The sequence below is a fragment of the Rhincodon typus genome, chromosome 1 (assembly GCF_021869965.1).
Source record: "Rhincodon typus isolate 14 chromosome 1, sRhiTyp1.1, whole genome shotgun sequence".
Taxonomy (NCBI): Eukaryota; Metazoa; Chordata; class Chondrichthyes; order Orectolobiformes; family Rhincodontidae; genus Rhincodon; species Rhincodon typus.
In genome coordinates, this window is record NC_063332.1 from 2,123,574 (window position 1) to 2,137,263 (window position 13,690).

At 44.9% G+C, this 13,690-nt stretch overlaps 1 protein-coding gene across 1 annotated transcript in view; it reads left to right on the plus strand.

Annotated features, from left to right (window-relative positions):
- The first annotated feature begins 11,449 nt into the window (after window positions 1-11,449).
- LOC109934034 (disintegrin and metalloproteinase domain-containing protein 19-like) overlaps window positions 11,450-13,690 on the plus strand; it is a 145,370-nt gene continuing 143,129 nt past the window's right edge. The window contains exon 1 of the mRNA XM_048600087.1: window positions 11,450-11,515. Within this exon, the coding sequence (XP_048456044.1) occupies window positions 11,450-11,515 (66 nt within the window). The remainder of the gene's footprint in view (window positions 11,516-13,690) is intronic.

The following is a 13,690-nucleotide window of genomic DNA, read 5'->3' on the forward strand; positions in this document are numbered from 1 at the left end:
CATATGGTCCATTGAACACAGAGCAGGATTATGGTCAGTGTGATCTCTTGTGATATTGACAGTATCAGGAGGTTTAATATAGAGATGTAACCATCTTTCTACAGTATCGCTGTTACTATGTGGGATCTGTGAGAAGATTTCCTGGATCCCAGGTATCTGCAAGCACCTGCTCAGGACTCAGGTAAAGAAACTGACAATTCCTTCTCAGGTTTTTACACACTATAGTGAAACCCGGATTTAAGTAATGGATACTTTAACCTGTAAGGTGTTACCTTGGCAGGATCACTCACTGTGTAACTGTACTGGGATGTGTTTATTCACCAGGTTAAAGTCTACAAGCAATGTTTTCTGTCTCTCTGTCATTCTGTCCTTTCTGCAGTGCTGTGATTGCGTTCAGTAATCGAACTTATGTCATTGAACCTGTTGTGGGGGATGTAGTTGGTCGTCATTTGTTATACAGAGCCGAAGATCTCCTGCCAGTACCGAGTAGCTGTGGAGTCAGAGCTCCATCCCCTGAATTAACCCTGACTGATCACCTCCAGCACTCTCAGAGGGTGAGTAATGAGCACAGTAACTAATTGACTGACAGAAAGAAAGAAGCCATATAGAAATTACAACATGCAGGCACAGCGTTCAGCTCAATCAGTTCATGGAAGGTTCATTTACTCAGCATGTTCCCCTTTTCCTTCTAACTCCCCATCTCCTGTCGAAAGTCGATCTTGATGGAGTTTGTGTCTTAAACATTGACGCTGGAAATGAATCCATGGCTTCGCTATTCTTTCTGTGATGCAGGTTTCCTGTCATAAAGCTCTTCCACTGAATTAGTTCCCACTGACCTCCAATTCCAGATTGTCAGTGACTGGGAACAATCTGCTTCCATCTGTCAGCACCATCCTGTCACGGTTTTTCAGACTTTCTTTCTGTCACTGTATACAAAAATGAACTCACAGCAAAGAGTTCGAACCACAGTGAGAGATATGCTTGGACAATGTGATAAGGGTGAAACTAAAACCAAATAATAAACATTCCCACTCCTGCTGTACTTCAATCCCCAATAGTATTTTGATCTTTTTTCAATGTTATTACACGTTCTGCCACCTATTTGGGCAGTCAGCCCCAAATTCAATTCCACCCACTCGATGAAATGATTCAACGCCAAATCCTCTTGAAATCTCCTTGCAATAACTCAGGAAATTCAACTGGAAAGGAACATCGTTTATTGTTGAACACCAACATACAGCCACTACTCATAGTGTACATAGACCAGCTCCAGGCCTGGACAGACAGTTCTGCAGTCCCAATCCTTGGTCTGCTTTATAAAGGGCTCAGGTCATGAGTTCCAGCTAGGTAGGACTTTTGCATGTTACCAAAGGTACTCATAATTAATGAGCTCCAAGGGGCAGATTCACTGGTGATTCCTCATTGGTGGTAACGAGCTTATCATATTCGAGATCTTATGACGGGGACTCAAGGATAGAATACAGAGTAGAGGAAATTCCCAACTCCATCAACACAACTCAAGACAGTACAAAATAAAAACCAGAAAACTGAGGATGCTGTGAGAATCTGTTCTGAGGAAGGGTTACTCAACTCAAAATGTTAACTCTGATTTCTCTCCACAGAAGCTGCGAGACCCATGAGGTTTTCCAGCAATTTCTATTTTTGTGTCAAGCGAGTACAAGATGTTCTTATTTTCATCCTATGTGTGATGGTGGGTGATAGCAGGGCTTGGTCCAGCCATCACTGGAATTAATATGTAGATAGCCACAGGGATGCCAGTACAGTAAATGGACACAATGAAAAACTCTCCATGGTACACTTGGAGCTTGTTAGGAAAACAAGCAAATAAAATACAGCTCTCTGATCTTCATCTCTCACAACCATACAACTGCCATACACACTGTCACTGCATGAGAAATCCAGGAAACCAAAGAACGTTTTGGGAAAACAAGGTGTGGATCTGGACGAACACAGCAGGCCAAGCAGCATCAGAGGAGCAGGAAAGCTGATGTTTCGGGTCTGGATCTTTCTTCAGAAATGGGGGATGGGAAGGGGATTCTGAAATAAATAGGGAGAGAGGGGGAGGCGGATGGACGGTGGATAAAGGAGCAGATAGGTGAACAGCAGACAGACAGGTCAAGGAGGTGGGGAGGGAGTCAGTAAAGGTGAGTGTAGGTGGGGAGTTAAGATGGGGGTTGGTCAGTCAAGGGAAGACGGACAGGTCAAAGAGGTGGGAATGAGGCTGGTAGGTAAGAGGTGGGGGTGGGGTTGAGCAATGAGGTGAGAGGAGCGGATAGGTGGGAGAAAAAAACGGACAGGTCGAGGAGGCGGGGACAAGCTGGGCTGGTTTTGGGATGCGGTAGGGGGTGGGGAGATTTTGAAGCTTGTGAAGTCCACATTGAGACCATTGTGCTGCAGGGTTCCCAAAGGGTTCAGACACGAAACATTAGCTTTCCTGCTCTTCGGATGCTGCTTGGCCTGCTGTGTTCATTCAGCTCTACACCTTGTTATCTCTAGTATTATTTAGGGGCAGCACAGTGGTAAGCACAGCTGCCTCACAGCGCTAGGGATGCAGGTTAGGTGGGTTAGTTGGAGTGGAGGTCTGGACGAATGCTCTTCAGAGGGTCAGTGCAGATTCCATGGGCTCAGTGGCCTCTTTGCACATGTTTTGGATTCTATGATTACATGAAAGTGGGGAAAAATTGCAGAAATTTGCAACACAAAGTGACTTAGCGGGACTTGTGCACAAAACACAGAAGGTTAGCACACAAGTAAAGCGGGTAATCAGGAAGGTGAATGGAAGGTTGGCCCTTAATTCAATGCGATTAGAGTATAACATAGGAAAGTCTTATTGCAATGGTACAAGGTGCTAGTGCGACTACACTTGGAGTACTGTGAGCAGTTTTGGTCCTTTAGTTAAGGAAAGATATAATTTCATTGGAGGCAGTTCGGGGAATGTTCATGGTGGTGATCCCTGCTATGAAGGAGCTGTCTTTTGAGCAAAGGCTAAACAGGTTGGGATTCAGCTCACTGGAGTTTAGAATAGTGAGAGGTGATCTCACTGAAACATATAGAACCTTAAGGGTGAATGCTGAGGCAATGTTTCCCATCTGGGGGACCCTTGGACTAGATGGAATAGTCTCAGAGTGAAGAGACACCGATTTAAGACTGAGTTGAGGACGAATCTTTTCTCTCACAGGGTTGTTAGTCTTTGGAGCTCCTTGCCACAGAACTGCGGGGACAGAGCCCTTATGTATATATACGGCTAACATAGAGAGAGTCTGTATGGTCTGTCCGGGTATCAAGGGTTTTGGGGAGAACGCAGGAAAGTGGATGTGAGTAATGTCGGGATAGGTCATGATCCTAATGAATGGCAGAGCAGGCTCGAGGGGTTAAACGGTCCAGTCCCCTTCCAGGGGATAGTAGGAACTGCTGATGCTAGAGTCTGAGATAACAAGGTGCGGGAAACACAAGAGATGTGGTTGAGGGTGTTTTCGACCACTGTGGGGGGCGGAGTTTGCGGTTCGACCTATTCCCAATTCCTTCGCCTCAGCCGCATCTGCTCCCAAGATGAGGCGTTCCACTCCCAGACATCCCAGATGTCCTCATTTTTCAAGGACCGCAATTTCCCCTGCACAGTATTCAAAAATGCTCTCGACTGCATCTCTTGCATTTCCCGCACCTCAGCCCTCACACACCCTCGCCGCAATACCAACAAAGACAGAATTCACTTGCACATCCGCTAATGTAGTCTATTGTGTCTGCTGTTCCCGGTGTGGCCTCCTCTACATCGGGGAGACCAAGCGAAGGCTCGGAGACTGCTTTGTGGAGCACCTACGCTTGGTTCGCGAAAACGACAACATCTCCCACTTGTGAACTACTTCAACTCCTCCTCACACTCCCTGAAAAACATGTCCATCCTGGGCCTCCTCTAGTGTCACAACGATGCCACCTGAAAACTGGAGGAACAGCACCTCATATTCTGCCTTGGAACCCTACAACCCAATGGTGTCAATGTGGACTTTACGAGCTTCAAAATCTCCCCACCCCTGACTTCATCCCGAGACCAGCATGCCCTCTCGTCCCCGCCTCCTTGACCTGTCCATCTTCTCTCCCACCTATCTGCTCCTCCCACCTCACTAACCAACCTCCACTTCCTACCTACACTCACCTACTAGCTTCATCCCCTCCCACCTACCTGACCCTCCCTCCTCACTGACCAGCCCCCATCCCAACTCCCTACCTACACTTACCTTTACTAGCTTCATCCCTGCCTCCCCGACCTGTCCGTCTTCTCTCCACCTATCTGCTCTGCTATCCACCTTCTATCACCGCCACCCCCTCTCTATTTATTTCAAAGCCCCCTTCCCCTCTCCCATTTATGACGAAGGGTCCAGACCTGAAACGTCAGCTTTCCTGCTCCTCTGATGCTGCCTGGCCTGCTGTGTTCATCCAGCTCCACACCTTGTTATCAAGTCCTCTTCCCATTGCTTATGCTCATTGTGGTCTTATAAACTGGTCAAAACAATTGAGCATAAGAACAAAGAACTGTACAGCACAGGAACAGGACCTTCAGCCCCACTAAGACTGACCCAACACATGGTGCCTTGAAAAAGTAAAAATCATTTGCCTCTATGCTGTTTGTATCCCGCTATTCCTTGCCTATTTATCTGACAAGAGGTATCTGACAAGATGCCTCTTAAATGTTGCTATTGTGTCCGCCTCCAACACCTCCTCTGGCAGTGCGTTCCAGGCACTTACCACCTTCTGTGTAAAATCTTGCATCTCACATCCTCTTTGAACTTGCCCCCTCTGTTGCTGGGTAACTGTCATTTCTAGCCTGGGGGAAAGAAAAGACTGGCTATCCATTCAAACCATGCCTGTCATAATTTTGTGAAGTTCTATCAGGTCGCCCCTCACCTTCTGACATTCAACTGAAAGCAAACTGAGTGTTTAATCTCTCTTCACAGCCAATTGCCTCCAAACCAGGCAACATCCTGGTAAACCGTTTCTGTAACCTCTCCAAAACCCCCCACATCCTGCTGCACACACAAGACTTGCCAATTTTTATGCTCTATGTCCTGATCAATGAAGGGCAAGCATGTCATACGTGTTCTTGACCACTTTATCCACTTATGCTGCCACTTTCAGGGAGCTGTGGGCCTGTCCGCCTCAAAGCCTCTGGCTACCTCCTGGTCTCCCACAGCAACCTCCTCCCGTAGGGCCTCCCGGCCTGGTGTGGTGACCTCCAAGCCTCTCACAGAGGCCTCCCGGCGTCCCACAGTGGGCTCCCGGCCTGGTATGGCAACCTCCCGGCCTCCAACAGGGGCCTCCCAGTGTTGGCATGGTGACCTCCCAGCCTCCTGCAGGGACCTCCCAGTGTTGGCGTGGCGGCCTTTCGGCATCCTGCAGCAGCCTACCAACATGGCATGTCACTGGCATAGTGTGAAGCCAGGGCCCAGTCTACACCAAGGCCCAGTGTGGACTGGAAGCTACGTGCCAGCATGGTCTGCTGTAATGAACTCTTTTCTGTAATTCTGGGCATTTTATTCCTGTGACAAATCTTGTAACAAAAGAAAGCTGTACCTAGGTACTTTTGTATCTAAGTCGGCGCTGTATTTGGTGACGTATAAACTTTTCACTGTACTCATTGAGTATATGTGACAATAAAGGCCATTATATTCTATTCTATCCTCTGGCAATGCTCCTCACTATCTGCAGCTTCCCCAATCTTTGTGTTGTTCTCAAACCTATCAATCAGACTGGATGCATTCTCCTCCAAATCATTCTCCTCACAAATCACAAACAACAGGGGTCCCAGCACTGTTCTCTGTGGAACACAACTGGTCACAGATCTCCAGTCAAAATACACTGTTCCACTGCTCCTCTCTGTCTTCTATGGCCAAGCCAGTTCTGTGTCCATCCAACCAGCTCAATGCAGTTCCTATGTAACTTCACTTTGTGTATCAGCCTGCCATGAAGGATCTTGTGAAAGGCCTTGCTAAAGTCCATATAGACATCAACCACTCTGCCCTCATCAATAATCTTTTTTCACTTCCTCAAAGAAATCAATCAAATTGATGAGAAATGAGCTCCCCTGCAAAACGCCATGCTACCTATTGCTAATAAGTCCATTTTTTTTTCCCAATGTGAGTATATTCTGTCCCTAAGAATCTTCTCCAATAATTTCTCTATCACTGACCAAAGGCTCACCAGGCTATCATTTCCTGGACTGACCGTGTTGTCTTTCTGAAACAAAGGAACAACATGGACTATTCTCCAGTTCTCTGGGACCTCTCCTGTGATGAAAGAGTACAAGGATTTCATTTGACTCCCCAACAATATCCTCGCCTGCCTTCCTCGGTATTCTGGGATAGATCAGGTCGTGGCATCTGGGTCCTGGGGAGCTTAAACTATTGTTAGGACACTGGGATAGTAAGCCAGGCCAAATCAGGCTTCCTATCACTGAATTCACTACACAGTGAAATTAAAACATTTAATGACCATCAAATTTGATCAGTTCCTCATCAGACTTTACAAATAATCACAACAAAAATAAATTGCGAGAGAAACTCGGCAGGTCTGGCAGTAGCTTCTGTGAGAAAGCGGAGTTCACATTGTTTTTCCCCACTGCTAAACCCTGGTCCTTTAATTACATGAGTTCCTTTCAGCCTACAGCCTCCTCTTAGGTTTCATTATCACTTGTCAGCTTCTCTTCTTTCCTGGCTTAGGATCATCAATCAGTTTGTCTCCCTTCCCCTTTCACCTCTCTCTCTCTTGCGATCCGTCCCCACCCAACTGCTCATCTCTCCTTTCCCTCTTACCATCCTGTACTCAGCATAAATACCACTTTATCCTAGCTGCTATAATTTCTGATGAAGTGTCACCAATGCAACTACATCTGCCCTCAAGTACGGGAACCATAACCATTCTCAAAACTCAAGGTGCGATCTCTCTAATGCCTTGTACAGTTGCAACAATACTTGCCTATTTTTATACTCTATGCATTTTGCATTAAATGCCAAATTCCATTTGCCTTCCTTATTACCTGCAGTACCTTCATACTCATTGCCTGCAATTCATCCACAAGGACACAGAAGCACTCTGAAGTTTCTCTTCATTTAGACGATAGGTTGCCTTCATATTTCTCCATTGGAAATGAAAAACCTCACACTCATCCTCGTCATACATCATCTGACAAATTTTGGTCCATTTGCCTAACCTATCCACATAACATGTGTAAATTTCTTATCTCTTCATTGCAACTTACCTTCTCATCCAATTTACTGCCATCTGCAAATTTGCGAAGGGCACTTTCTACCCTCACATTCAGGTGATTAACAGAACACAGTAGGTAGAACAGTACAGCACAGGAACAGACCATTCAGCCTACCATGTTTGTGCTGACCATGATGCCATTCTAAACTAATCCCATCTGCCTGCACATGGTCTGTATCCCTGTATTTCCTGCCTATTCATGTGCCTGTCTAAATGGCTCTTAAACATGGAGTTAATCCAGGGTGCAAATCGTTAGGTGCCTGTCGATTGTTGGACAAACCCATCTGGTTCACAAATGTCCTTCAGGGAAGGAAACTGCCATCGTTAGCTGGTTTGGCCTACATGTGACTCCGGCCCCACAGAAATGTGACTGACTCTTGACTGTCCTCTGGGCAATTTGGCATGGGCAATAAATGCTGCCTGGTCAGCGGCACCCTCATCCGTAAGTGAATAAAACAAAAGCTCCAATTATCCTGACTCTTGGCTTTCTGTTGGTTAGCCAATGCTCTATCCTAGCTAATAAATTACCCTCAACTCCATGTGATCTTTTGTCTTAACCTTTTCTGTGGCACCTGCTCAAATGCCTTCTGGAAGTCCAATTCTACAAAATCCACAGGATCCCATTATTCACTTTTCTTGTGGCATCTTCAAAACACTCTAGCAAATTGGTCAAATATAATTTCCCCTTCATAAAACCATGCTGATTCTGATGGATTGTATTTTCACTTTCCAAATTTCCTAATATTCTTTCATCATGGATTCTAACAATTTCTCAACAATACATGTTAACCTCGCTCACTTCTAATTTCCTATTTTCTGCCACCCTCCCCTTTTGAATCACAGTATTATCTTAACACTTTTCCACCGGAACCATTCCTGCATTCAGGGGATTTTGGAATATTATAACTCACTTCCTTTAAGGCCTTGGGATGTGGGCCTTAGTCCCTGGGGGCTTGTCTGCCTTCAATCCCAACAGTTTGCTTTGCACTTTTTCCCCAGTGATGATTGTTCTAAGTTCATCATTTGCTATAACTTCTCTATTACCTGTTACTAATGTATTCTAGAACTAGGGTGGATAGTTTGAGAATTAGGACTAGACTGTTCAGGAGAGATGTAAGAAAGCACATATACACCCAAAAGATGGCAGATGTTTGGAAACCTCTTCCACATATGGCAGTGGATGCTTGTTCAGTGGTTAATTTTAAATCTGAGATAGATGCATTTTTGTTAAGCAAAGTTATTAAGGGATACGAGACAAAGACATGTATATAAATTTAGGCCACAGATCAGCTATGATCTCACTGAATAGTGGCACAGGGCTCAAGAGGCTGGATGGCCTTCTCCTGTGAGTTTGTTAATTTGCTCGCCAAGCTGGCTTGTTCTCGTTCAGATGTTTTGTCACCATGCGAGGTGACATCATCAGTGGAGCCTCCGACGAAGCGATGTTATTCTACTCCACTTGTAATTTAGACTGTTTGGGCCGTTATGGTGAGTACTGCCATTTCCAGTTTTGATCCATATGGGTTTGTGTGTGGAGTCCAATTCTATGTGTATGTTGATTGCATTACAGGTGGAGAACCATGCCTCTCGGAATTCCCATGCATGTCTATGTTTGGCTTGGGCTACTAGGGTTACCTTGTCCCAGTTAAACTGATGGTCTTCTTTGCCTGAGTGTACCGATATTAAGGAGAGTGCGTCGTGCCATTTTGCTGCTAGCTGATGTTTGTGTATTGTGACGTTTAGTTTCCTTCTTGTTTGTCTGACATGATGTTGGTGGCAGTCACTGCATGGTAGTTTGTAAACCACTTTGGTTCTGCATGTTGTGGGAATAGGGTCTTTAATCCTTGTAATTGTTTGTTGTAGAGTGGCTGTGGGCTTGCTACCATGATTCCTAGTGGTCTTAGGAGTCTTGTTGTCAGTTCCGATATGTTCTTGGTGTAGGGCAGTGTGGCCAGTGTGTTAGGTCGTACCGCGTCCTCCTCGTGTTGTCTATTTAGTAGGCACCTGCGTATGAAGTTGCGGGGATATCCATTTATAGTGAGGGTTGTATAGGTGCTCTTCCTCTTTCCTGCATAGTTCCGGGATGTTGCAGTGTGTTCCTGTTCCTATGTTACTACTGGATTGGTACAGGTGACCTCCTTGCAAACTGAGGCAAAATATTGATTTAGTGACCCTGTCATTTCAGAGATCCCCATTAACTCCCCAGCCTTATCCATCAAGGGACCAACATTCATTTTAGCTACTCTTACATAAGCTTTTGCTGTCCATTTTTATATATTGTTCTACCTTTCTTTCATAATTTACATTATGTCCCGTTATTGATCTTTAAGAGATATAGTTTGTGGTCGAAAAGGGACAATGGTATAGTGAATACAGACCTTGTTGAATGACAGGAAACAGAAAGTAATGGCATTTGGATATTTTTCAGGTGAGAGAAAGGTTTGCAGTGGAGTTCCCCAGAGGTTGGTAGTGAGAGATTTTCCTGTTATATATGTATGTACGTACTGTGAAGACAGAATTTAAACGGTTACAGATGACACAAAAGTTGAAGGAAACTGTAAACAGTGAGTAGGATAGTGTGGATATGCAAAAGAATGTTGACAAGTTGGTGGAGTGGTTGGATGCATGACAGATGACGGTCAATGTAGAGCAATGTGAAGTGACTTTGCTCAGAAGTCTAATGAATGACAAAATAAAAAAGGGACACAATTCTAAAGGGGCTGTGGGAGAAGAGGGACCTGGAAGGTATATGCATATAGCACTGAAAGTGGCAGGACAGGTGGACAGAGCAGTAACTAAAGCATGGGTTTTTTGTTTTCGCTTGTGGGATAGAGGCGTTACTGGTTGGTCCAGCATTTGTTGCCTGTCCCTGGATGCCCTTGAGAAGGTGGTGGTGAGCTGCCTTCTTGAAACAGGCTTGGGCTGTCAAATGGCAAGTAACATTGAACGACATAAATGTCAGGCAATGGCCAACACCAATAAGAGATAATAACCACTGCCCCTCCACATTCAAAGGTGTTACCATCAATAAAACACTCACTAGGGGGTTACCATTGACCAGAAACTCAATTGAACTAGCCACATAAACACAGTGGCTACAAGAGCAGGCCAGAAGCTAGGAATACTGCAGCAAGTAACTCACTTCCTGGCTCCTCAAAGCTTGCCCACATCTACAAGGCACAAGTCAGGAGTGTGATGGAATACTCCCCACTTGCCAGGATGTGTGCAGCCCCAACAATACTCAAGATGCTTGGCATCATCCAGGACAAAGCAGCCTGCTTGATTGGCACCACATCCACAAGCATCCACTCCCTCCACCACCGACACTCAGTAGCAGCAGTGTGTACTATTTACAAGATGCACTGCAGAGATTCACCAAAGATCCTGAGGGAGCAACTTCCAAACCTACAACCTTTACTGCATAGAAGCCACTGTTCCCTCTAATCATTCCTCTTGCTGTGTGGGCTTCTCAGTTCTGAGCACAACAGTGACTTCAGGAAAAGGAAGTCAAAGCGTCCACTCATTGCTTCTCATGAATTCATTCATCTCTGTCTGAAACTGTTCAAAGATTCTGCTTTCTCTGCCTTTTAAGGTAGAGAGTTCAAAGATAAACAACCCTCTTTGAGACAGAGAATATCACCTTTTCTCTATTTTAAATGGCTGACTCCTTATTTTTAAACAGTGACCTCCAGTTCTCGATGTTTTTTCATTTCCTACCCACTGATGTATACACCTGAAAATGGAGTGAGGCTCTGAAAGCTCATGTTTTCAAGTAACCTGATGGACTATAACCTGGTGTGGAATGACTTTCTGACCATATTCAGATCAGGGCCACACTTACCTGATGATGGACCACAGATTTGATCTGCACGTTGTGTTGCTCGCTCGTGTTTTCTGGGCTGGAGGCAAACTGTCACTGAAAGAGAAAAGAAGGGCGGGTCAGGAAAAGGAGAATGTGAAAGGAGGAGGAAATAACAAGTAAATTAAGAAACCTCTCTCAATTTCAAACTGAGGATCTTTCTGAGGAAATAAAGATAGTGGACAGGACAAAATATCTCAGCATAAGAGAAAAGGGAGGAGTCATGGGAATTGGGCTGTAACTGGTACCTTCTCAGTCAGGGGTCACCGTATCGTTTCACCTCAAACTGACAGAGATTTTCTCTCTCTCCAGATGAAAAAGGACGTGCTGGCAGAGACGAGATATGTCGAACTGGTGCTTGTCGTGGATCAGAATCTGGTAGGTGAAGTCTCCTCCTGCAGTAACTGGATGGTATTTTGATCTCTACGCTTCCTGATGCACATGAATAACCTTGGGAGTTTGTTACACAGGGCACATTTTCAAAGCTTAAAAAAGTTGAAGCTGTTGGCGTAACCATCAAAAGTGTGAAGTCATGGCGGTGTAATGGTCATGAGAATAGGCTGATAATACCTTATCTATTGCTCTGGGGATAGAGGTCAAAATCCCACTGCAACAGCTGGTCAACTTTAAACTCACTTCATAAACCTGGAATTGAAAGCTACTCATTAACGATGAGCATCATGAGGCTGTCAGTTAATGTCATAAAGGCCCATCTGGTCCACAAATGCCCTTCAGAGAAAGAAATCTGCCATCTACCTGCTCTGGTCTGGGCTCCCTCAAGTACAGGAATGTGGGTGACTCTTAAATGCCCTCTGAAATGGTAGAGCAAGCCACTCAGTTCAAGGAAAATGAGAGATGGGCAACAAAAGGATGATTGTGCCAGAGACACACTTGTCACATTAAATTATAAAAAATGGAAAAGTAAAAATATTGAGGTTATAATCATCTGGATAGGAGAAATAAAAATTTTCAGAGCACAAAGACAAATTTGTCTGAGGAGGAGTGAATGGAGCTAACCTCCTGTCTGAATGCAGAGTCACAGAGAAAAAGAATGAAAAAAAAAAACCCAAGGAACTCAGGATCCAAAATTTGCTGAACTCGACAATGAGACAAGGAGACTGTGAACATCGTGGTTGAGATATGGCATTGAATTGAGCTTCATTGGGACACAGTTAGGAGGCAAACACAAAAGGAGGAAGCAGGGGTGTAGAGGCAGACTCACAGACAGTGAGGGGACTTAAACAATGATAAAGTCACAAGCACAGGATATTGTGAGGCCTCGATAGAGTTGACGTGGAGAAAGTATTTCCACCAGTAAGACAGATTAGGTCCAGAAAGCACAGCCTCAGAGTGAAGGCGGTCCATTTAGAAACTGAGATTTCTTCAGCCAGAGGGTGGTTAATCTGTGGAACTCATTGCCGCAGAAGGCTGGGGAGGCCATATATTTCAGACAGAGATAGATAGGTTCATGATTGGTAAGGGGATCAAGGGTTACGGGGAGAAGGCAGGAGAAAAGGTTTGAGAAATGTATCAGCCATAACCGAATGGCGGAGCAAACCCAATGGGCTGAATGGCCTAATTCTGTTCTTATACCTGTAGTCTTATGGTCTGAGACATGAAGGAAGACTCAGTGAATATGATTGTGGACAAGGAGAGCGATTAACAGATATTTGGGAGAACATACATAGGAACATAAGAAATAGGAGCAGGAGTAGGCCATCTGGCCCATCGAGCCAGCTCCACTATTCATTAAGACCATGGCTGATCTTTTCATGGGTTCATCTTCACTTACCCACCTGTTCACCACAACCCTTAATTCCTTTACTGTTCAAAATTCTATGACTAGAATGACTAGAGTAAGATTAGGGCCAGTCAAGGACAGTAGTGGGAAGTTGTGCGTGGAGTCCAAAGAGATAGGAGAGGTGCTAAATGAATATTTTTTGTCAGTATTCACACAGGAAAAAGACAATGTTGTCGAGGAGAATACTGAGATACAGGCTATTAGACTAGACGGGATTGAGGTTCATAAGGAGGAGGTGTTAGCAATTCTGGAAGGTGTGAAAATAGATAAGTCCCCTGGGCCGGATGGGAATTATCCTAGGATTCTCTGGGATGCTAGAGAGGAGATTGCAGAGCCTATGGCTTTGATCTTTATGTCGTCATTGTCTACAGAAGACTGGAGACTAGCAAATATTGTCCCCTTGTTCAAGAAGGGGAGTAGAGACACCCCTGGTAATTATAGACCAGTGCGCCTTACTTCGGTTGTGGGTAAAGTGTTGGAAAGGATTATAAGAGATAGGATTTCTAATCATCTAGAAAGGAATAATTTGATTAGGGATAGTCAACACGGTTTTGTGAAGGGTAGGTCGTGCCTCACAAACCTTATTGAGATCTTTGAGAAGGTGACCAAACAGGTGGATGAGGGTAAAGTGGTTGATGTGGTGTACATGGATTTCAGTAAAGCGTTTGATAAGGTTCCCCATGGTAGGCTATTGCAGAAAATACAGAGGCATGGGATTGAGGGTGATTTAGCGGTTTGGATCAGAAATTGGC